The sequence below is a fragment of the Geotrypetes seraphini genome, chromosome 3 (genome assembly GCF_902459505.1).
Source record: "Geotrypetes seraphini chromosome 3, aGeoSer1.1, whole genome shotgun sequence".
Taxonomy (NCBI): Eukaryota; Metazoa; Chordata; class Amphibia; order Gymnophiona; family Dermophiidae; genus Geotrypetes; species Geotrypetes seraphini.
In genome coordinates this window covers 294,897,076-294,921,344 of record NC_047086.1, presented here as the reverse complement: position 1 = coordinate 294,921,344, position 24,269 = coordinate 294,897,076, and the positions used below count along the sequence as shown (strand labels likewise).

The 24,269-nt window shown below is 39.9% G+C and overlaps 1 protein-coding gene across 1 annotated transcript in view; it reads right to left on the bottom strand.

Annotated features, from left to right (window-relative positions):
• RYR2 (ryanodine receptor 2) overlaps positions 1–24,269 on the bottom strand; it is a 1,389,277-nt gene that overhangs the window by 495,505 nt on the left and 869,503 nt on the right. Inside the window, 5 exon segments of the mRNA XM_033937646.1 lie at positions 315–393; positions 2,610–2,773; positions 8,393–8,533; positions 17,539–17,629; positions 22,306–22,526. Of these exon segments, the coding sequence (XP_033793537.1) occupies positions 315–393; positions 2,610–2,773; positions 8,393–8,533; positions 17,539–17,629; positions 22,306–22,526 (696 nt within the window).

The window sequence follows — 24,269 nt, the reverse complement described above, 5'->3', positions numbered from 1 at the left end:
ACCTCTACCGAAAGGCCATTCCATGAATTCCACCACCCTTTCTGTGAAGAAGTATTTCTAATCAGCAAGCCCTATAAAATATGCACTATATTTAAGGAGTCTTTTAGTAAGATTTGCATATATTTTTCTGCAGCAGGACCCACAGGAATATAATGGTCCTGAAGACCCCTTTAGTCGTATAATTTCATAATTACACATATAGTACAAATCTTAAAAAAAAAAAAAAAACCTATTCAGTTTGGCATATTAACTACTTCAAAACTTACTTCAGAATACTGCTACAGAATTATTGAAGTACTTTTTGTGTGCATTACCTTTTCCATTGTCCATTTATCATGAGAATGTTCTGCATACTTATTGATGAAATATTCCAGTTTTTCAGGAATTGTAACGCTAAAAGAGGGGAGAAAATCCTATTTATTGAACCTCTTACTAAAATTTACATCCCTGGAATAGTTCAATGAGATAGCAGCATTTCATCTGCAAAGTTTTGATCAAGACACATGGTAGGAGAGAGAATTATAGCCCCTTCAGTACTTTAAGGGGGTCATTTTAAAACTGCCCATATTAGTGAAAAGTATCTGCATAGTATTTGCTATACAGAACCCCCCCCCCCCAGATTTCAAACCTAAAGTATGTATGTACATTCACTTTGAAATTTCTCTGGGATAAAATGATGCATACACATTTACACCTGCTATTTGGTGTGTATAATTTTTCTGAAATAAAATATGCACATACTTTTGAAAATATGAAACTATAGGTATATTTCCAGACCCCAAAATCAAAGGGGCTCTTTTACAAAGCTGCAGTAAAAAAAATGGCCTTAACATGTGCTTATGTGTGTCATTCCCGCATGCTAAGGCCCATTTTTACCACATGGGTAAAACGGCCAATTTTTCTATTTCCAGCAATATTCGTAATGACCATGCACTAATTTTACCATTATCACATGACCATTAGTGCATAAGCATTTAACTACATACTGTATATTTTGTAGTTGGTAAGGGCTCAAGTGCTAACCATATGCTAATCAATTAGTATGCGGTAATGTAGCTGCGCTGATTAGCACAGAACCTACCTACTCTCCACCCCCAACCTACCCTCCAGTGCTATAAAAATGAAGTGGGACATATACATACATGCAAAAATTACCATTACATGTGCAGTAAGCATGCTTAGTAAAAGGGCCCCTAGATTTACATCCAAATCTTAAAGACTTCATGAGTGTATCTCATCAGCAATTTTCCAAATATATGTCAAAGAACATTTTTTTCATAAATATTAATGACTAGTAAATATATAGGAAGCAAAAAAAACAAAACATCTGTAAAAAAATTTTACAACTACAGCCACACACATAGGGTTACCAGATTTTCCATTTGGAAAATCAGGACCCCTAGACCCGCCCCCAGGCAAACCAAATTCCACCCATTACGTCCCTGTCCTACCTCCAATCCCACCCCCACTGCCTTCCACGCATGCATAGATGCGTTCCTGCCAGATGTGTTGCAAGCTTTTCAAAACCCGGGAAATCTGGACGTCTGGTAACCCTACATACAAAGTGCCAATTAATTCTGAAATACAACCTTGACCAACTGGTAAAATCGGTGTCTCCAGCCAAGCTGCAGTGTAGTGAATCTACCAAACTTAGTAGCAAGTTTTATTCTTCTCATCGGTTTACTGTTGTTTTCTTCCGCATTGGATTTTGTTAGCAGGCTGCCTTATTGTTATTTGGAATCCTCAAAATTCCCAGATCCTCCCCAACTCTTCCTCCAGCCTATGCTCGAACTACCCAGAGAGTGCTTCAACAGTTAGAGTGGCACTCTCCAGTTAAAAGCACCAATCCAGCCAGCTGATTAACCGTTCCCCTTAACTGTATCCAAGCCATCCTGTTTGTTTGTCTTGGCTGTTTAGATTGTAAGCTCTTTCAAGCAGGGACTGTTTTCTTCTTCTTTGTGACTCTGTGCAGCGCTGCGTGCATCTGGTAGCACTATAGAAATAATTAATAGTAGTAGTAATAGCAGTGAATATCCAATCACAATCTGTACACTGAATATCAACCCCATAGGAAATGACAGCACAGAAGACCAACAGCGCAAGTGGTCAATCAGAAAAAGGGGTGTGGCAATTCTCTGCTTGCTTGCCAATTCGCCGGTCAGAAAGATGACTGGCCAATTGGCAAGCAAGCAGAGAACAAAAGAACATAAGCAATGCCTCTGCTGGGTCAGACCAGAGGTCCATTGCGCCCAGCAGTCCACTCACACGGCAGCCCATCAAGTCCAGGACCTGTATAGTAGTTCTCTATCTATACCCTTCAATCCCCCTTTCCTTCAGAAAATCATCCAATCCCTTCTTGAACCCCAATACTGTACTCTGTCCTATCACATGGTCCACTGAGTTTGCCAAGGACGGTTGTTGGGGTTATACCTGCTGCCCAGTGCAGGTTACTTTCTCCATGCATGTGTTAAAGGTGTTTGCCTTATTTAGGTTTTAACCATAGCAGTTAAAAAGATCATGAAGAAAAATTATTTGTGATGTGTGTATGCATGCATAAGTGAATTTTGCCAATGGTTGACCCAATGGATAAGAAGAGACAACAATCATACTTTGAGGTGTCAACAGGCTGTGGGTTGAAGTTCCCCTCGGAGTCCACGGACGACTGCTTCTCCAACATGCTGACATAATTTGATTCCATGTAGTCTGGAGGTAGAGCCCCGGCAATGGCACTCAAGCAAGGCAATGCCAGCTTGAACAGCTCTTGTTCGTACTTCTGCAAGGGAAAAAAATAAATAACAGGTCTCAGAATTGTCTGCAGGAACATAGAGTTCCAAATATTCTGCACTCTGACTAAATGTATTGCATTAGGAAAGCTAAGACTGAAACTGAATTACTAGAAAAAAGTTTTTATTGAGCCATTGAATATAGATTATTAATAGTCAACTTATGATGGAAGAGATACCACATTACAATACATGCTTTGCATATATTTCTGTTTACTACGGAGGCTGTCAGTTATATTTCACAGTCGATCAAACCAATTTTGAAACAGTATCAGCACTATTGTGTAGTAAAATTATATGTTCAGTGCCACTATTCTTATAGGTAGTGCAAATGTTTTGCATCCAAAACAAGCAGGATTCTGGACAAATCAGAGTACAGAAACACTTATCTGTAGCTTTCTTAGTGATACTTTAGAAATCCTAGATAATGAATACTATGCTTTTGCGATATCATTGGATTTAGCTTCTGCTTTTGACCTGATTGACCATAACCTTTTGACAAAGAGACTAGCTTCTTTAGAAATAACTGGAAAAGCCTTAAAGTGGTTTTCATCTTTTCTTCAAAACAGAAGTTTTTCAGTGGTAACACAAAATTTAATATTTAAAAAAAGTATGAATTAGAAACATAGAAACATGATGGCAGTTAAAGGCCAAATGGCCCATCCAGTCTGCCCATCCGCAGTAACCATTATATCTTCCTCTCTCTAAGAGATCTTGTGGAGTTTCACAGGGATCTGCATTATCCCCAGTTTTATTTAATATTTTTATAGCTCCACCATTGACAATAATATGAGAATTTGGGATTAAGGTATATTGCTATGCAGATGATATTGTTTAAGTTGCCAAAATTGATCCAGTCAAGTTACAACTTGATAATGTCTCTAATTGTCTAATGTTAGATAATAATAAATTAATTTTGAGTGTGGAGAAATATTTCTCATGTTGGATTACAGGTTGATGTATAGAACCAAATCTACAACTTTCAATTCTACATTTAAAAAAAAAAAATACCGCTAGTGTAGTAATTTAAATACTTTGGGGTCATTATTGATTCAAAATTTAAGTTCAATGATCAAATTTCAGAGATAATTTTAAAAAAGGTTTTTATACACTCAGATCTTTAAAATCAATCTGGCGCTATTTTGGAAATTCAGATTTGCACACTAATTCATGCTTTTTTTTTACATCAAAAATTGATTACTATAATGTAGTCTATGTAGGTATGTCGAGTTTTAATTTGAGACGTCTCCAGAAATTGTTAGGTCATAAACAAAAATTTGATCATGTAACATCATTGTTTCCAATGGTATGTACAATAAAATATAAAGTACTCACTCTTACACATAAAGTCTTACATATTTAGGAACCAACGTATTTGAATTCATTGATTATACTATATATTCCTTCTCAAGTACTTAGATCATTACAAGATAACAGATTAGTTATACCAGCTGCTAATAGACTTTTACGAAGGCGCGTTAGGACCTTAACGCACGGAATAGCGCACGCTAGCCGTTTCCTCCTCCTCTTCAGCTAGCGTGCGCTAATCCGGTGCGTGCGCTAAAAACGCTAACGCACCTTTGTAAAAGGAGCCCTAAAGCATTTTTTGGTTTACCAAAGCACTTTTTGGTTTACCTCTCAGTCTAGGAAATCAATTACCAAACTATTTGCGATTAGAACCTAATTTCATTGCATTTAAAAGATTACTTAAAAGTTATTTCTTTTCTCCAGCTTTTGGTAAAGAAATACCTAGCAGTGATCATATTTATTAATCTAATCTAATCTTCTATTTCTGCGTCGCTCATACCTAGATAGGCTCAAGGCGACTGAAAGAGGGGGGCAAGGAAGGAGAAGGGGGAGGAGGGGGAGGAGAAGAGAAGAAGAGAATGGGAGGGGGGAAGAGAGGATACAGGTGATTAAGTGTCAAATAGATGAGTTTTCAGTTTCTTCTGGAATATGGTGTAGTTAGGTTCCGTCCTGGTCATTTCAGTAAGGTCATTCCAAGTTTTTACACCTAGAAAGGTGAGCATGGAGTGGAAAACACATTTGTATTGCAGATTTTTTGTGGATGGGAGATTTAGAAGTATTCTGTTGAGGGTTCTGCGGGAAGATGACAAATCTCACCTTGAACAACAGCATGATGCTGATTAAATAGTTGCTTTGTATGATTTTTTTTTTTTTTATCCTTTCATTTTATAAAGTTCTTATTATAATTTTATATGTTTTGTAAACTGCTTGGAACTTTTGGAAGCTGGAGTGGTATATCACATTTTAATAAAACTGAACATATATGGGTAGTGCTGTGACCATGGAAGCACTATTCATTTAAAGAAACACATATTTGGCTATGCATTTCAGGACCAGTATTGGTAACCTTTCTTGAATTTCAAATGGACATATGAACAATTAAGATTCTCCTTCTGGTTTCCTAATACACCTATTTTTATCATCAACTGCTTCTGGTTGAAGCACGGACTAAATTTAAGTTTGGCAGTATTTGCTTTAAGGCACTAACAGGTTTAATCCCAGAGTATCTTATGGAATCTTTTATTATTACAAACTCCAAACATTCTCGGAAATCTCATTCAATATTCTCATTTCCTTCTGCAAAGGGATGTAAATATAAGAAATTCCAGGAGCAGCTACTGTCCTTTCAGGCAGCTTCATGGATTAGGGATCTGACTGACATAGTCACATTTTCTAACTTGTATCAACAGTTTCGACATGCTCTAAAGACACATCTTTTTACATAATCTTTTGGAAGTTAGACACTGGTTGTTAATTCATTTGTATTGCTAATCTCTGTGAACCGCACAGAACTTAACAGTATTTGCGGTATACAAGTGAGTTTTTATGTTTATGATAAGTATTTAACAACTACCATATCTTTTAACTGCCCTCTTAACTCTTTTCCTACTATTGATCTCCACACCTGTATCAAGCATGTTCCAAATCTGTTACAGTGCCAGCCTCCACTTCTTGGGCACAGTTTATAGAATTTGCTCCCTAGTCTTTTTCAGGCTTTACCATTTGTTTCTTTGATTCTTACAAGACCAACAGCTCTTCCATAACCATGGCTCATCTCCACAATGGTACTAAAAATCATAAAGCGGTTGTCCAATATATCTGGTCTCCCAGTACACATTAAAAATGTTCACTCCATTTAGGTATTCCAACTTTTACCCCAAAGAACTCATTTTTTAAAGATAAATGATATACAGTGCTTTCTGCATAGGTTTTTCCTTACAAATTTCCTTTGTGTGAAATTACAAGAAATGAAAGCACTGGCCAAATGGTGTGCCATGTCTTCCAATTGATCTTGTGATCATAGTATTCTCAGAAAATCCCATTCTGGAAGACTGGGATTTCATACCAGTGAAGAGAACAAGAGAAACTCAAACCCATGAACTGCCTTCCAAGATCTCCATTCTCTTCTATATCTCAGCACAGTCCAGCAAGCTAGAGGCATTAATTATTAGAGCTGATCTGTCTTTAAATGATGTCATCTCTAATGGTAAACTGCTTGATTTTACACAATTGCAACATAAATTTGGGTTTCATAAATCGCAATGTTTTCGTTGGTTGCAATTGAAGCAAGCCATTCAGGCAGGTTTCCCTGAATGGAAAACTCTTAATACTCAGTTCAGTATGGAATTTTTATGTTTTCAGGCGGACTTTCTGGGTCACCAGGCCGCGCAGTGGTATAAAACGATTAGTGATTTGATTTTAAAAAAACCTAAAAATGGTCTTAGGGATATTTGGAGCATTGAGATTAAGCATCAGATTTCAGCATCTCAATGGCCACAAATTTGGTCTTGGAGAATGAGATGTACAATGTCAGCGTCTATGAGACAAACTTGGTTTTTTTTGTTACATACAGCTTTTTGGACCCCAGTTAGATTACAAAAATTAAATAGTTCCTTGTCTAATAGACGCTGGCATTGTAATCTGGATGTAGGGACTTTGGATCATCTTTTGTTTTATTGTCCCCATATCTTAACCTTTTGGTACTCAATCTGGGATCAAGTAAATTGTTTATTGGAAAACCATGTAGCGTTATCTTATGATACTGTGATATTTGGAATGTCTATGAGAAAAAAAGAGTCAGATATCATCGTCTAATAATAAACTTTTAATGATCATGACGGGAGTTGCCATCCAACATATTACTAATAATTGGAAAGATTATAGGAGGCTTAATTTTAATTTTTGGTGGAATTCATTATGTCACATATATAGAATGGAAAGATCATTAGCGGTACAGAAGGGAAATTATAAAAATTTTATTAAAATATGGGAGCCATTAACATCTTTTTGTCATGATTAAATGCCATTTTTCTATTAATTATACACCACTTAGTATTGGGTGGGGGAGGGTTTCAAGTATATGATCTTACAATGATTTATGGGTTTTGAGGGAGGGTGGGGGGTTACATTTGTATTTATAAGATATAATGATGAGATGTTCAAGTGATTAAATTAATTGTGTTTATTATGAATTTCTGTACACTTGATGAAAGTTTAAAAATGATTAAAGAATTAAAAAAAAAAAAAGAGCTGATCTGTCACTGATAAGGAATCTCTCAATGCATCACTTACCCTGCATTCTCAGAAAGTTTTCACAATAAATCAGGTTCTGCCTATATGCAGTAGCCCCGGCCCTTGTCTTCACCTCCCGCTCCTTCCCCGATTCCCCCTGCTGAGCCCCCCCCTTCCTCTAGTTGAAGTTGTTTGCGGCAGTCAACCACATGCTCCTCACGACCCTGTGGGCTCTCCCTCTGATGTCACTTCCTATTGCGGCACCCGCGAGTAGCATCAATGGGAGAGCCGACAGGGTCGTGAGAGAACGTTGTTGACCGCTGTGAGCAACAACTTCAACTAGAAGTATGGAGGAAGCGAAGGGGGTGTGCACGTGGCGAGAGGAGGAGTGGGCAGAGGCGGCAAAGAGGAGGGGTGCTGACACCCCCCTCCAACATGGCGCCCAGGGCAGACGGCCCCCCTCGCCCCCACCACGCCACTGCCTATATGTACACATCCTTTTCACTTTCTACTGTATAACACAGTCACCAACCTCATTGGCAAAGTGCCTTCCAGGCTACTTTAGGATGTCCCAAATATCTCTTCCTGTCATTGAAATGCATATGGAAGCACATTATCATTATCATTCAGGATGTAATTAGGGCATATACAGACAAATGGAAGCAGAGTGACTGTTACTACTTTCTCTTCCTTTCCCTTCTCCAGTTCTTGGAGAAAACAGGAAGAACATATTCCAATCTCATCTCACTCACATGTGGAAGAGCGTTCATGTGAGTGAGAGGCAACCAGAACACGTTCTTCCTGATGTTTTTCAACTGACTTTTATTTACTGCACATCTTTAGTAAGGTGCTATTATAAGCAGAATCCTCTTTGACCAACTTATCAAAAAGGGTTGAGACTACTGATGCAGGCCAACAGGGCCGAAACACATACATGTTGAATCGATACAGCTGAATAATAAAACATTTTAAGCACCGTTGGTCATCTTCACTGTTTCTGTGCGACAAATGACTAGTATACATGATCATCAATTAAAGAAAACAATTTCAAAAGACAAATGGATCAATACCTTTTGAGATAGTGCATCAAAGATACCCCAGAACAATTTCCTTGACAAATGGAGTTCTTCTTCAGAAGCAGCACCAAAATTCCCCCACCCGCCGGGCAAGCAGTAATACTTCCAGCACCGCTCATAATGATTTGTCAGCAACTACATCATAGATTTAAAAACATTGCATTATCAAAATGTTCAAATAAACATGAAACAAAGTTTTTTGGTATGAACACTTTGAACTGGTTTCAAATCCCTAGAATAACCCATGTGGAATAACAATGTGGAAGCGCCCATAGGAAACTCCTAAGGGACAGAATGAATCCCCTATGAAGAGAGGCTAAACAGGTTAGGACTCCAGGTTGGAGGAGAGACAGCTAAGAGGTGATATGACAGAGTGGATGGGAATGGATAAATAGGAAACAGGTCTTCCAGGAAACTACTAAATAGCACATTCAAAACAAAGAACATATATTTTGATTCAGTTATGAAATGTGTTCCCTGAAGACAATGGTCAAAGCAGTTAGCGTTGCTGGATTTAAAAAGGGTTTATACAAGTTCCTGGAAGAGCAGTCCATAACTCATTGTTAGTCATGTAAGCTTTGGAAAACCAATGCTTATATGTATTGACTCCATTGGGATCTTGCTAGCATTGGCTACTGTTAGAGACAAGATGTTGGGGGGGGGGGGGTCAATGGTCTGACACAGTCAGACTTACTTATGCTCCAACAAGGAACTGTTCACATATTTCCACAAACATCTGGAGTTGTTTAATTATCTACACTTGAAACGTTATACATTTAAGCATAGTCATAAATTTATTATTTGCCAATCCTTGATTAATTTTAAGAAAAGATGTGGAAGAGTTAGTTTGGTTAGTCAGAATGAACCTATGCAATAGCTGTTTGTATCTGCAAGATACATGGCATTATTTACAAATATTCATATATAAATTGCATTTATATATATATATATATATATATCACATGTATGAATACCAATTTCAGAAAACCACTATTTACATGTTGAGATCCATACCACATAGAGATTTCAGACAGGCATGTCTTGGGCAGGACTAAAATCTACACGTGTCATGAGAAAATTTTCAATGATGGGTTTTTAGTCCAACTCAAAAACAATTTTTATAGGTGCTTGTTTTGGCCAGGGCCTTGAAGAAAGGATAAGGGAGTCGTTTTCCTTAATCCCATGTAATATATTTCCTTCTTGAAATGAAGCCAAGTCAAAAATGTAGCCTCACTACTTAATTGGAAAAACTTACACATGTTGGTTTATGAAATAAGGCAGCTACTGTGACTGGTCTAGCCCCTAGAAAGGGTACTGCCATTGCTGGGGGGAGGCCACTGGAGGGAGCTCAAGGCCCTGTTATGATTGAGGGCAAGGATATGACAATGGATGCCAAAAGAGGGAATGCTAATCATCTGGTGCAACAACAGGTGCAAAGGCTAGAGGTCCTGCCCTTTTAAGGGTCGGCAGTTTGAGGGCCCCATTTCCATATAAAACATTACCCTTTTAAGAACGAAGCCTAGATGTGTACGGTTTTGGCTCATAGCAAAACAGGGCTGTAAGGAGGAGCCTAGAGGGGTAGTGAGAAACCACCTATCCACAACCTGCTGTCGTGGAGTTCAAAAATCCATCCTCCATTGCAGAAGGGGATAGATTTTTGAACTCTACGACAGCAGGCAGAAGAGGTGGGGAATCCCTGAAGAGGATGGTTGCCTATGAACACAGAACCCAGGATAGCCTGAGTGGGCTGAGAATCCTGGGGCATGATCCCCTAAGAAACAAAGAAGTACTTGCCTGGATGTTAAAGAAGTGTTGGTTTGGAGGTTACTGTGTAAGGAATGTGTTCTTTTGTTTTGCACTGGAGACTTTGCCGTTTTTGAAATAACACTAACAGTTGGGGGTAGAGGACAAGGCCGAGAGGTCATATTTTATTGGGTCCTCTACAAGGCGTGGTGGCTATTCCACTGAGTTCTGATGCTCATTTGGAAAACTAAGTAGTAAAGTGTTAGCTTCCACAAGAAGAGTTGTTAAGACGGAAGCTGTTTCTTCATAGAACTGGTCAAAGGGATTGAAGCAGTGGCTAGTTGACCAGGGTGTGACAGCCTGAAGGTTAATTTTCATATGTCCTGTGCTTTGACTGGTTTTATTGCTTTAAGCAGAAGAGCCAATGTGTTCCAGATTGACGAGTTTAAATTGAGGCCTGCAGTTATAACATGGTTGAATACTGAGCCAGCAGAATGAGGCTTTATGGGAACTTACCTCAAGCTTGAAGTGTATTGAGAATTTAGGCTACTGTTCACTTGAACAGTATATATGTGTCTCTGAGCTCACACTTTTTGTCCTGTTTGTCATAATTAGATTGTAAGCTCTTTCGAGCAGGAATTGTCTTTTGCGTGTTTAATGGTAGCACTATGAAAATAATAAGTAGTAGCAGTAGTAGTTTACTTAGAGGCCAAGATTTATCTCTGATATAGGAGTAGTCTAGCTATCTGCCAGACTTCCCTGCCCACCAGTAAGGGAGGCAGGCTTTATGCTACCCTACCTCTGAAGGCCACAGACCTTACCATACTACATGTGAAAGTTGCAGACTCACCGTTTCTATACTAAGTGCTGACAACTCTGTGTGGAAGCTACCAAGTTCATGTTGCTCTTTTTTGCAGCATGTATATTTGTACAATGGCTGTTCCCACTGCACATACCAGCAAACACACATGCGCTTGCAGGTGTTTTAGTAAAGGGTCTGCCTTGGCTATTTCTTTTCTAAAATACCAGTGGAACTGAGCACATCATGATCTGGATGTCATAATTCAGATCTCTATGATCTAGGGCAGGGGGTCGTCAACCTGCGGCTTGCAAGCCACATGTGGCTCTTCTTGTATGTGGCTGCGGCTCTCCAGGACCCAACCCTTTGATCTCCCTCCCAACCCCATGATTCTCCTCCCCCCCAGTCTACTGAGGTACCTGGTGGTCCAGCGGGGGTCTTTGTGGCAGAAGCGTGGCCCTCTCAGTCCTGCCTCTTCGTAGCTACCTTCTAAAATAGCTGCCATGACCTCTCTCCTGTAGTACTATGAGCTGCCACAAGAGGTCACGGCAACCATTTTAGAAGGCAGTCGCGAGGAGACAAGAGCGAGAGGGCTTCACTCCTGCCACAAAGACCCCCGCTAGACCACCAGGTACCACGGTAGGCCCTGGGGAGAGGAGGAGAATCGTGGGGTTGGGAGGATGTTCAAAGGGTCGGGGCCTGGAGGGGAAGAGAACCTTGGCTATGGGTTGGGGGAGGGGCAGACACCTGCAAGAGATTGGAGGGGAGAAAGAAGGGAGAGAAGCTACACCTTGGGATGTGCTCTGGGACTGGGCTTCTGAGCAACTCACGCACTGCTGATGCCAGTTGCATACGCTGGGCTGAGCAGCTTCCCGCTCTCTGGGAGTGCAGGTGCTATGCCTGAGCTTCAAGTGGCAGCTCCTGGTGCAGAGGTTTCTATGGCACTTTTCTCTGGGTAGAAGTCAAGATAGATGCGGATCTGCAGAAAGAGTGCAGTGTGCTGGGAGGGCTCTTCCAGACCCTCATCAATGACATGAAGTCTAGTTACCCCACTTGGGAGGACTTTATCAGCAAAGCCATAAAGTTACAAACACAGTTGCAGATAGCAGCAGTGGTGACTGGTTCCTGGTATCCGATATGGCCATGAATACATGAGGTGCAGCAAAAGAAATTGGAGACTTGGAATATCTCAAACCCCCTTCTCTACCCATTGCGGCTCTTCGTAAATCTTGGTCAAACATTTTAGATACATTGGCTCTTTTCTTCAAAAATGCTGCTGACCCCTGTTATAGGGCTTCATGCCAGAGAGCACTGTTAAATCCTTGTGTTGGAATGATTCACTTGGCAATAGCTGGAAAGAGATTTTTTTAAAAGTGAACCTAAATACCATAGGCTTGTGATAAAATTCAATGGAAAACTGTACACAATGAGAGCTGAAACATGGTATTATTTAGAAAAGGGGAGCAAGAGACAGTCCAATCATTCTTTCAGTTTTAAAGGAGAGGATAAAAGCATTATATCCAGCACTAGATGGCAGAGTGTGATCTATTTTGACTGGCAACATTGTTCATAGGAATATTAAGAAAGCTTATGCTGGAATTTCCAACACAGAGAAACATACTAGAAAATATTCAAAAACAATTATGCAGTCAGCAATGAGTGCTGACCACGTAATAATAATAATAATAATAATAATTTTATTTCTTATATACCGCCAAAGCCATAGTAATTCGAGGAGGTTTACAATGAAGAAGGGCTGGACAATCAGCGAAATTGGTACAATGGTACAAACAGAGAAAATAGGTGGCAGAGAAAAATGGTACGAACAGAGAAAAATAGAACAATCAGCGAATGGTGGTACAATCGGCGAAGAATTGTACTTCTAACTCATATACAGTAGTTCAGTGATTTTTGAAATATTAGCAATCATACAAAGGATAAATTTGAGATGGATAACTCAACATCTGACCAAAGGTTATCCATTTAAGAAAAGGGTAGCCCACCAGTTTCAAAAATGTATTACCTCCCTGTTGGTAAAAGGCAACCTCGGCCTAACCAGCAAGGTTCACTTATAGATAATTTAGATTTGACTAACTTCCTGGAATGGTAGGATATGAAGGTCCTGGCTCCAGCTCCATTAATTGGCATTAGATTCTGACAGAGAATGGCTTTTAAAGTTATTCTTTAAGTATAAAGATGTTTCTTTATGAATTATAAAATACTTTAGGGCAAATTCTATAAGCGCCCAAATATTAGGAGCTGAATTAGACACTGTTCAGCGCAATTCAAGTAAAATTGGGTGCTGTTTAATGAATCACGCTGAGTGGCACCTATTTTGGAGGCGCCCAATAAATAGGCCAGCTTTAGGTACAACTAAAAGTTAGGCGCCTATGTGAGCGCTTATGCGCTTAAGAGCGATTCTACATCAAGGCGCCTAATACGTAACCATGCCAATGCCTAACATGCATAGCGCCTTTTTTTTTTTTAAGGCCACCTAAAATTTTAGAGGTGCCCTATTGCAGCATCGCTCTTTCTTGATAGGCGTCTAATTGAGCTTGTTAATCAATTTAGATAGGCGCCTATCTAGTTGGGCGCCTCCGAAACAGGTGTCTAACATTAGGCGCTGGTTACAGAATTTGGGCCTGGTGTATATAGAGTAGAAAAAGAGAAGACAATTTTTCTACTTAGACCGAAGGTGCTTCAGTTAGGGACAACTTTTGCCCTCCGCTTTCACTGTAAATGTATGATCACCCTACATAGTGTGAGATATATTTTCATCGATCCCTCTCGGCGCTCATACAACATTTGTTACTAATAACTCTGCAATTTCACCCAGCCCTCCCCAGCAGGCCCTCTCCTGAACTTCGTGAAATATATGAATGAACCAACTTCAGACAGCTTCTTTGTTTCTTAATTTACTTTTTTTTTTTCCTTTTTTTGACTCTGCTAATTTCAATCCTTCTCGTCATTATAGTGGACTAATAACCAAGAGTGATTACTTATTTCCTTAGCTTATGGCTTTTGCCATGATAATTCTATTATAGAAAGGGTTTTTATTATTTCCAAACTTTCTGTTAATTTCCTTTGATAGCAATGCCATGTATTATATTATGAAACTGATAAATTAAAAATTAAAAAAAGGAGTGGTTTTGTAGGGTCATGAAATGGTTAACTGTTGTTTGAAATACTGCTCTGGCCTACATAGCTGGAAACAGTGTGCAATCTGCAGACATCATCTGCTTGAAATGTATGTCCCTGCCTTACCACATTGTAAGCTAAATAGATAAGAGTTAGAGCCATGATGTACCCTGCCCTCCTAAACATGTAACAGTTAGAACTGCAAGGCTTAGATAAGCAGCTAAATGAACTAGCTGCCTATAGGACTATAAGTTGTACCCCTGAACCTATCACAAGTGCTGGCTTAGGACCAATAATAATTGTAGAAAAGTTATAAAAGTAACAAATGAGAAGTTGTAGATTTTGCATATATTAGTTTGTGAAAAGGGCATAAAAGTCCGTGCATTTCCTGTTTCTGGCACTCTTGTAAGCAGGCTGCTCACTGCACAAGAGTCTGGCATGCTGAAAATAAAACTCTTGTACTTTCTTCACGCCTCTGACTTTGTGTGTTCAAGTGACCTTTCAGTTTCGGTATTCTGGGGATAGAGCCTACTTTTATCCATATAAAGACAATATCTAGCTGATCTCCAGATCACTTTATCCATTGAGATGACATGCACCCATAGGAGTTCCAGCCTTAAATATGTAAGCTATTTAAATATAGGACAGCACATTTAGAGTCCTTTCTAAATGGATAGGGCTGCTGAATATTCATAAATCATTCACTTGTATTACTGGGATAACTGTTGCTTTATTTTATATTTTCTTATCTTAGTAGATAGAACAGTTCAGTTGGTAGGTGATTTTAATACGAAAGATTTTGATTGGGGTATCCCTACTGTGGGGTCTTCTACAAGTAGGAGGATCCTGGATTTCTATACAAGAAGAGCTGTTCCAGCAGTTGTTAATGGAACCCGCTCAGGATGGGGTCTTACTAGACTCAGTGCTTACAAATGGGGAGAATATTTCTGATGTTATAGTGAATGATCATCTGGTATCTGGGGATTACTGGATGGTGTGGTTCAATATTAAGACAGGTATAGAGAGGAATCATTCAAAAATTAAGGTTCTAGATTTTTTTTTTAATTAACATTGCTAAGAAGGAGGATTACGTCAAGGAGTCGTCTGAATGGGAACATATGGAAGAAGTAAGAAAGCAGTGGGCAAAAATGAAAGCAGTTATTGTAAGGGTAACAAACCATTTTGTAAAGAAAATAAGCAAAAGTAAGAGGAAAAGAAGGCTGTTTTGATTCTCAAAAATAGCAGCTGAAAAGGTAAGGAAAAAGTAGTTAGTCTTCATAAATTATAAAGGATAATAGAAAGAGAAAGACAGGCAAAAATATCTAGAAAAGTTAAGAGAAGCAGGTAAAGTTCTCAGGAAAGCTAAGATACAACTGGAAGAAAAATAGCTAACATGGTAAAATGAGGAGATGAGACATTTTTTTAGATATGTTAGTGAGATGAGGAAGTGCAAAAGGAGTTGCGAGACTCAAAGGAGAAGGGAAGGAATATGTAGAAGGTGATATAGATAAGACTGAATTGCTTAACAAATATTTTGAGCCAATCAGGACCTTAGGCCCCTCCCACTGCATCCCATGATGCATTTGCAGCATGTGGCCCTATAGGCAAGAGGGAGTAGGCTTCCCTCCTGCCGATTTTGCAGCGCAAGGTATAGGGGTGTCCATTGATGTAGGGGGCACTGTTGTCTGAAGTCAGGAAGTATCCAGTGATGGAGGGGGGGTTGTCTGAAGTTGGAAAGGTTTGGTGATAGGTAGGGGCAGGAATGTGGGGGAATGTGGGGGGTTGTTGGGTGGGAGGGGTGTAGGGCTCCATCTGATCCTGGCTGGGGGAAACCCCTTCAGTTGAGCCAAAATGAAGCCCCAAAACCAGATCAGCTGATGAGGATTTCTCTACTGTGATCAGCTGATGGCAAACCCTTAATGTGCTTTTTTTCCCCCCATCTCTGGGTGGTGGGAAGACATCGTGAACATTGGGGGAGTAAGGGGGAGTCATGCCTTAAATCCTCCAGTGGTCATCTCGGCAGTTTGTTCACCTTTGGGACACTTAGACCTGTTTTACTTTGGTCTAAGTCCCAGCATGTAAATTCTGCCTAGGATGTTCTGGAAAAGCTTCCATCATTGCTTCAGGACATCCAGGTGGAAGCTTGTCCAATTCCCATCCATAACACACCTCCCAACAAGTCCCTTTGAGCCCTGGATGCACAGCAGCTTAGAAGTGCTGCTCAACGTCCAAGAAAGTTTGTTTTGATTATCAGCACTTGACTATCCCTGCTTTTAGAACATCAAAGTGCTGACTTAGGCAGGTTTTTGGATGTTTTAAAGTTTTTGATTATGCCCTCATTTATATCCCACTTAACCGCTATTCAAAGGAAGGTTATAACAAGTAATACAGGCAAATACAAATAAAATCAATGATGAAAGAAACAATAAATTATATAAATATTTCTGAAACAACCACATTTTTACTGCTTTCCTAAAAAGCATATAACATAAAATATTTCTTATATCAGATGGCAAACACCCAAGGTTTCGTAGCTTTCCTATTCTATTTTTTGTATTAATCAACTGACAGAGTGTGAAATGGCAAAATCTTCTAATATGTTTTCTAGCTGCTGATGCTTGGTGGTTGAAGCTCACTGGTCCATTTCTACTGTAATTTCTCTTCTGGACTTATTTGTATGCTCTTTTTTTACCCCTAATTTTGGATGTTTACATTGCTAACCAATCAAAGCTATTCATTTTGAAACAAGGTGTTGGTTGGAATGGGCAGGGGACAAAGTTCTAAGTTATCTATTCAATGGCAAAATTGGACCACTGAATGGATAACCTATGTGGATAATATTTAACCGCTGTGGTCAGGTTTTGGGGGTTTCTTTTAATGCTGGCCACTGGATATTTCTACACTTGGCTATTCAGTATCGGGCTGTACCAAGATATGGCAGAAGTTATTTGGGTATCAGTGTGCATTTCGGTGTTAACCAGATAACTTCTAGCTTTGCCTTATCTCTGCCCCCAGACTGCCCTGGCATTACCCATATAGTACCAAGATGGTTAGAGATGATAGTCAGTGGTACTTTGCAAGAGCCTGTTTTTCCTACACTAAGCCAATGTTAGAGCTTAATGCCCTTTAGTAAAAAAAAAAAAGGCCACTAATGGGGCAATAGAGAGTTATGTGATTGGCCCAAGGAAGCCACAATGCAAACTGAACTGTGTTCCCTTGTTTCTCAGATCATTGTGTTAAACATTAGACTACTTCACTTCAGGAAAGAAGAATATACTACAGTACTGTCCTCTTTGTGCTGATATACATAATGGGGTTTAAAATTGCAAGTCATTACCCCAAATATAGTAAAGGGGATGGGACTTGAATACCACTTTTCTTTGTGTTTACACAATCAAAGCGGTTTACATATTTTAAACAGGTACTTATTTTGTACAAGAATAGTTTTAAAAATACTTGCTTTAAGTGGCATCTTTGAATGCTCGTTTAACTGAGGAACATCAAATACAAATCTCCTCAACAAATGTTGCATCATGGAAGGTCTCAGCTGCCTGTAAGTGGATGAAATCATACTGTTAGTTTAATGGTACAGGCTACAAATTTGAGGCATCGCCTTGACTATGAATGACACAAGGAATATTTACAGGGTTTGACAGGTGAATGGCTATAAACATAAAGTAATGTCTAAGCTTATCTATGGATCACAGGAAGATGTTCTCACCTAGGGAACGCCAAACTCTCCTCAGTGAGCAAACTGAAAGTCTCATTTGACAGCCTGTCAACTTTAGCTGTCTAGTTATACTAAACAAAAGGCAAGATTTGAGGCTACTAATCTTTTCATCAAATGAAGGAAAAAAATCATAGGAATGCAACTACAAACTGAATGGAAGTGCTTAAATCATCAGGAATGTTTTACAGAAATACCATAGTAGAGCTGCCTACCGATTCCATTTTTGTCAGGAGAGATTATCTTTTTATTCCACTTGAATTATCTTGTAATGATGACCAAATGATTTTTCTTCCCAAGTCTTTCCTAAGGTACCTATCACCAAGCAGTTACTTAATGATATTTACGATGAATATGCACACAATAATAAATTTGCATATACTGGAAATCCATTTTATGCTAATTTTATCTCATGAATATTCACTGTGGACATCCTGAAAATTCAACTGATAGAGTCCCAATAAAGATTTGGAAAGTCCTACTCTAACCCAAAACAAGACTTCAAGGGTCTATATAAGTAATGTAAATCCAGAACTGGATTAGCCTGTCCGAAAATCTGATACTGAGGGCAATTTCCATGCTGTCCCACATAGCTGGAAAGTGACTGTGTGATAATTTTTGAATCCAGGACTTTGCATTTGTTTCAAAGTGAAAGTGCACGTACAAGAAAAATGCACTTGCAAAAACTTGCTCTAGTTTTTTGGATGGGTACGTTTACTGGCTAAACTATCTTTAGAAAACTGCAAAAGTACAAGGGGATGCTGAAAGGTTCTCAGCCCAACTAGCCAACTTCCTAAATTCTGAGCATTATTTTGCCACTGTAGCTGAAAAGAGGGGGTCCAGATGGGTTTTCAAAACCCGACACTTTTTCCAGGTTTTGAAAAACTTCCAACGTCAGGACGGCATCCGCAAATGCGCGGATTCAACGCGGTGACATCACGTGTACACATGTGACATCATCGCATCGCATGCACGCGACATCATCACATCACATCGCATCCATGCATGCGCGGATGCTGTCCCAACGCACGAACATGTTAAGAGGGTGGGGCTGGGAGCAGGACAGAGTGGGACGTGAGCGGGCCTGGGGGCGGGGCTATGAGCCAGGAAAATCTGGTAACCCTAGGGTAGGGTTACCATTTGTCTGGGCTTTCCCCAGACATGTCCTTTTTTCCAGGGCTCTATGTGGGGTCCAGGCAGCTTTTTTAATGTTGTTTTGTCCGGGGCAGGAGACTGAGCAATAAATGCCTGCTGTGCATCATCACAGAGATGCATATGCACACAGCAGGCAGCTGCCAGCTGCCCAGGAGAGGAGAAATAAAGAGGCCGGGCCTACCCTAAAAATGCAAAAAATAAAAAGTAAGCTTTACAGTATATAGGGGAATATTCAATGTCAAGAGTGAGACTTGGAACACACTGAAAGAGGAGCATCAGAATCATTCTTGAAATATAGTGAGACTCCCCATTCGCAGGTAACCCCCCCTCCCCCGCTTGAGAAACTCCCTGACCCCTTACTTGTCCTGTTTGTCTGTTTGATTAGATTGTAAGTTCTACTGAGCAGGGACTGTCTCTTGAATGTTTTAAGGTAATAATAATAATCAGTTTCTATACCGCAAGGCCGTAAAGTTCTATGCGGTTTACAATAGTTAAAAAACACAATAAAAGAAGTTGAATAGAACTAAAAAAGTTAAAGCCAATGATTAGTGCATAATAAAATTTTTACGAATTAGCTGCCTAAATACTTCGAAAACAGATATGTTTTTAGATGTCTCCTAAATTCCCCATAAGTGTCAGTAAGCATAAACAATTGTTATGCTTGATATGAAAAAAGATTTTGATGATGTTTTTTAAGTTTACATCCTCTAACAGGCAGAAAAACAAAATTCAGATGTGAGTTTCTCTTAAGTATTTTGGTTGCAAAAGAGAAAAGCTCAATTATATATTTGGGAGCTAAACCAAACAAAGCTTTAAAACAGAAGCAACCAAACTTAAACTTCACCCAAGCCTCCATTGGCAGCCAATGCAGTACTCGATAGGAGGGTGTTACATGATCATATTTCTTCAACCTAAAAATCAGCCTGACCGCCGCATTTTGTACTATTCGCAATCATTGCATATTCCTCTGGGAAATTGCCAAATAGGCAATATTGCAGTAATCAAGCTGGCTTAGTATAAGAGACTGTACCAAAACTCTAAATGATGAAACATCAAAAATACGCCCTAAAGGACCGAAGCTTCCAAAGAGTAAAGAAACCCTTTCTGACTAAAAAGTCCACCTGGTTCTTCATAGTCAAGCCCTGGTCCAGTATTATTCCCCAAACTGCGGTAGATTGAATAGGATAGCTGAATTTATTTATATGCAATGATGTTTTAGTATCAAACAGGCGCGGTGAAGCTACAAAAAACTTCATTTTTTCTGAGTTAAGCTTCACTCTAAATTCAGTCATCCATTGCTCCATTAGACCTAATACTTCTGTTGCTTTAGGAATAACTTCAGAAAGAGAAATAGCAACTGAAATAATGATCGTAAAATCATCTGCTTAACTAAACAGCTTTATCCCCAGCTGGGACAATTGCGCTAGAAATGATTAAGTAGTAGAGGGTGACATTAGAGTGAAAGGGGAAGTATATAGTATAATTGTGGTAGAATAGTGGGAGAATAAGAATGGATTGTAGGAGGGGTGATGGAGAGAAGCAGGAAACAGAAAATCATGCAAAACAGAAGGTTGATAGAGGAGAGTAAATCATTTTAGTACACATTAATCCCCTCCTTTTTCCTATGCATGCACGTGATGTCATCACATCAACGTCCATGCATGCGCAGAGGCTCCCCCAGCTCCAGGAAAAAGACAGGAGGTTCGGGTGGGGTCGGGGCTGGGATGGAACAGGACAGAGCTAGGGCAGAATGGGGCGGGGTCAAGTGTCCTTTTTTTTAAAGAGGAAATCTGGTAACCCTAAAGGGGGAGGGGGTCAGCCAGCCTTAAGTATGCTGCAGATGCTCAAGGTTTTGCGCCAGATGGCTGTACGATATCTGCTATATAGATGGCAGAGTCACTACCTTGGGAGAGGCAAGATAAAAATAAACAAATAAATATACACCTCACAGTGGCAGCAGTAGAGAAGAAAAGAAATGCTGAAAGGAGAAGAGAAGGAGAAGTAAGCTAAAGACAATGTGTACGGTGGGAAAAAGTGAAATGCTGGAGACCACAGGGGTGATGGAAGGAGAGAGATGCTGAAGAGGGGAAATGGGGCCTCAAGGAAAGGAGAGGAAGGAATAGACAGAAATTCTGGAGACCATGGAAAGGGAGGAAGAAGAGAGATGCTGAAAAGGGGAGAGAAAGAAGGAGAAAGATGCTGAAGGAGGGAGGGGAGGAAAAGAAAGAGAATGATGCGACCATGGGGAGCGAAGGGAGTAAGGAAGGAGAGAAATGTTGGACACCATGGGGGAAGGGGTTTGAGAGGGAGGGAGGGAGATAGATATTTGAATCCATGGGAGAGGGAAAGTCCAGAGAATGACACGGTGACAGAATTTGTCACTGTCACCGCCCCGCGGATAATAGTTGGAAACCATCCGATGTCCTTCTTTAGTGTCTATCTCAACCTCAGTCCTTCTACACTAGCATTCTTCAATGCAAGGCTTGAGGGTCAGTGGCTGTGCCCATTCATACTCTGATTCTTCCCTCTCTTCTTAAAGAATGACTTGGAATGGTTACCCACGGTTATCCGTGGATACAGTGACAAATTTTGTCACCGTGTCATTCAGGAACTATGGGATTGTAGGGAAGGGGAGAACTAGGGTAGAGCTGGGATTGTGAGCAGAGTTTAGGAACCTCCAAACAAAAAGGTGTTCCATTACCCTTGCCTCCAATCTTTGCAATTTTCTTCAATACATGTATACTGTACATACTCTTGAAGATAGACATTTGAGAACTGCTTCCCACTCCAGGGAAACAACTGAGCTATGCTATTCCATTTCCCTTGCACTCCCCTCAGGTACTGTAGCCTAGTCAACCTATGCTAGGAGGTCTTACTCATGGTTGCTCTTCCTTCCCTAGAATTCCCTCTCAGGTACTGAAATCCCAGTTGACATTCCCTTGGAAGATTCCTTACTCAGAGCCTTCCTGATCTGTTCTGCTCCAGGGAATGTAACCTCCTCCTTGCCCAAGTCTTTCCCCCTTGACTCAGCAGGTTAGATCTACCTACCCCAAGGGGGCTCACTCTCAGCATCAAGGAAGGAGTGTTCTTATGGAAACCTGCCTTTGTACCACTCCATCCCTCACAAGATTATGCACATACTAAAACAATGGAAATTTATACCTGCTCCTCATCAAAGGTAAACACATGCAGTCATACTGCAGCCTTAATTTCAGGAATTTTATAAATACACATGGACACATATGTACTTTTATAAGATAACTACAAAATAGGTGCCTACTTGGCCTCCCTATCAAAATGTTAGAATTTAGTATACCTAAGAATACAAACTCTTCTTTCACTCACCCACAGATAGAAAGCAAACATTCTTCAATGGAATCCCTTTGGGCTTTGGTGAGAGAACAGCCTTTGGAAAGCCTGTACACAGTGTGCAGCAGTGAATCTATCAGAGAAGCGTGGTGCTCAGTTCCAGCAAAAAGAGGCGCACACCTAGTTAACAAGGGTAAGACTGCAGTACAGAGGTAGCGATTCAGAGCAAGGGCCATGTCAGTAGCACTCAGAGCTACCTACAGAAAAAAATATAGACACACATTAGTATCGGCAAAATGAAGGATCTGCTAGTCAGTCAGAGTTACGCTTAAAGAGAAGTACATCAACTTCAGGGGGGTAATTACAAAAGCCATTTTCACAGTAAAGCACAAGATTGCAGCCAGATGTATAAGGCAAAGAATGTACATACAGTCTTGGATGCCTGCGGTGAATAAATGAATTCCTCAGGTGAGGTTTGCACTTACACACACATATGAAGGCATTTTTTAAAAAGCATGTATATTCTTCTGTCAGAACTTCTGTCATGTATATTCTTCCCTTTTTTAATTATGACTACTAAGCTCTTATACAGGTTTTCGCTCTGCCCTTAAAGCCTTCCTCTTCTAAGATGCCTACAATATTAACCATAATTTCAGGTCCTGCATGCTTCAGCATTCTAATCCTTTATTATCTTAATTCATAATTCTATAATGGGAACCTAAGTTTTATAGAATCAATGCATATATCGGTGCCTAACTTTAGGTGAACCAGAGTCTTTGTGAATACCTGCAAAACTGATATGAAGCTAAAAGGTAATTATTTCCTGTGTCCAGTATGTATCTCTATGCGAGTGTTGAATGACCACAAAAAAAGAAGACAAATCCACTGTAGGGCAGAAACAAATAAAACACACTAATCTTATAGTGTACAGCTTGAAAAGTTTATTGGATCAAAACATGACTTGACATGAATAGGCCTGCTTTAGGAGTCTGTAAACAAGGCTGTACTGGCTTCCAAGATATCGTTCTTTGCCAGGCCAATTGCAGCCATAACTTCTACTCCTCAGGAAAATGGTCACGTATTAATGGTAAATAGTATTGCTGCAATTGGCCTGGCAAAAAAGATTTCTTGGGAGCCAGTACAGCCTTGTTTACAGATTCCTGAGGCAGGCCGAAACACATGTCGGGTCTTGATTGTGAATAAAGACATTGAGTATCACAGGTCACCTTCTGTGTTTTCCTTTGAGTCAAGAGAACATAACCAGACTCCTGCTTGGAGAAAAGGGATTATGGTGCCCAAAGAAATCATCCTAAACTTTTCTCTTATTAGATACTTGTTCTATACAAGGTCCTTATTTCTAGGATGGGATGGAATATCCTCCTATCTTCTTTGTAATTAGGAAATACCTGGAGAAAATCCCTTCCCTCTTTCTCCTCTTGGAACAAATTCAACCACATTGACCTGTAAATGGAAGAGAGCTCCATGCTCTTGGTGGATAATGTGATGGTAATCAAACAGATATAGACAATATCTTAATTGGACAAGTCTTTAAACACTATTGATTGTAAGTTACAAGGGCCCATTGGTTTGCAGATTTCTGAGCCTCCCTCCTACCAATAGGTTGTCTGACATGGATATTAGAACATTGGTTAAATTTTCTTGAAGGCAATCAAAACCCTGACCCTGGTTTGGTTATGGAGTTGGTTGGATCTTCTTCAGCTTCTACTGTCTAGGACAAGATGAAGAACTCTATCTTGTATGGGAAGAGTAGAGGGAGGGAGGACACTTATGAGTTTGAGAGTAATAGGACTTCCTCTACCTTTCATTCTAAAGAGGAAGCTGGGTTAGTAGTAGTCCTGGAGAGGGTCTTGAGGGTACCAACAAGCTATTAGATGAAAATAACAGCCTCTTGAACCTTATCTCTGAGTAGATTCTCTCAGTAGCACTGCATATCGATATGTTTTTCCTATACATCGTATCTCAGGTCTGAGGCCTTGAGC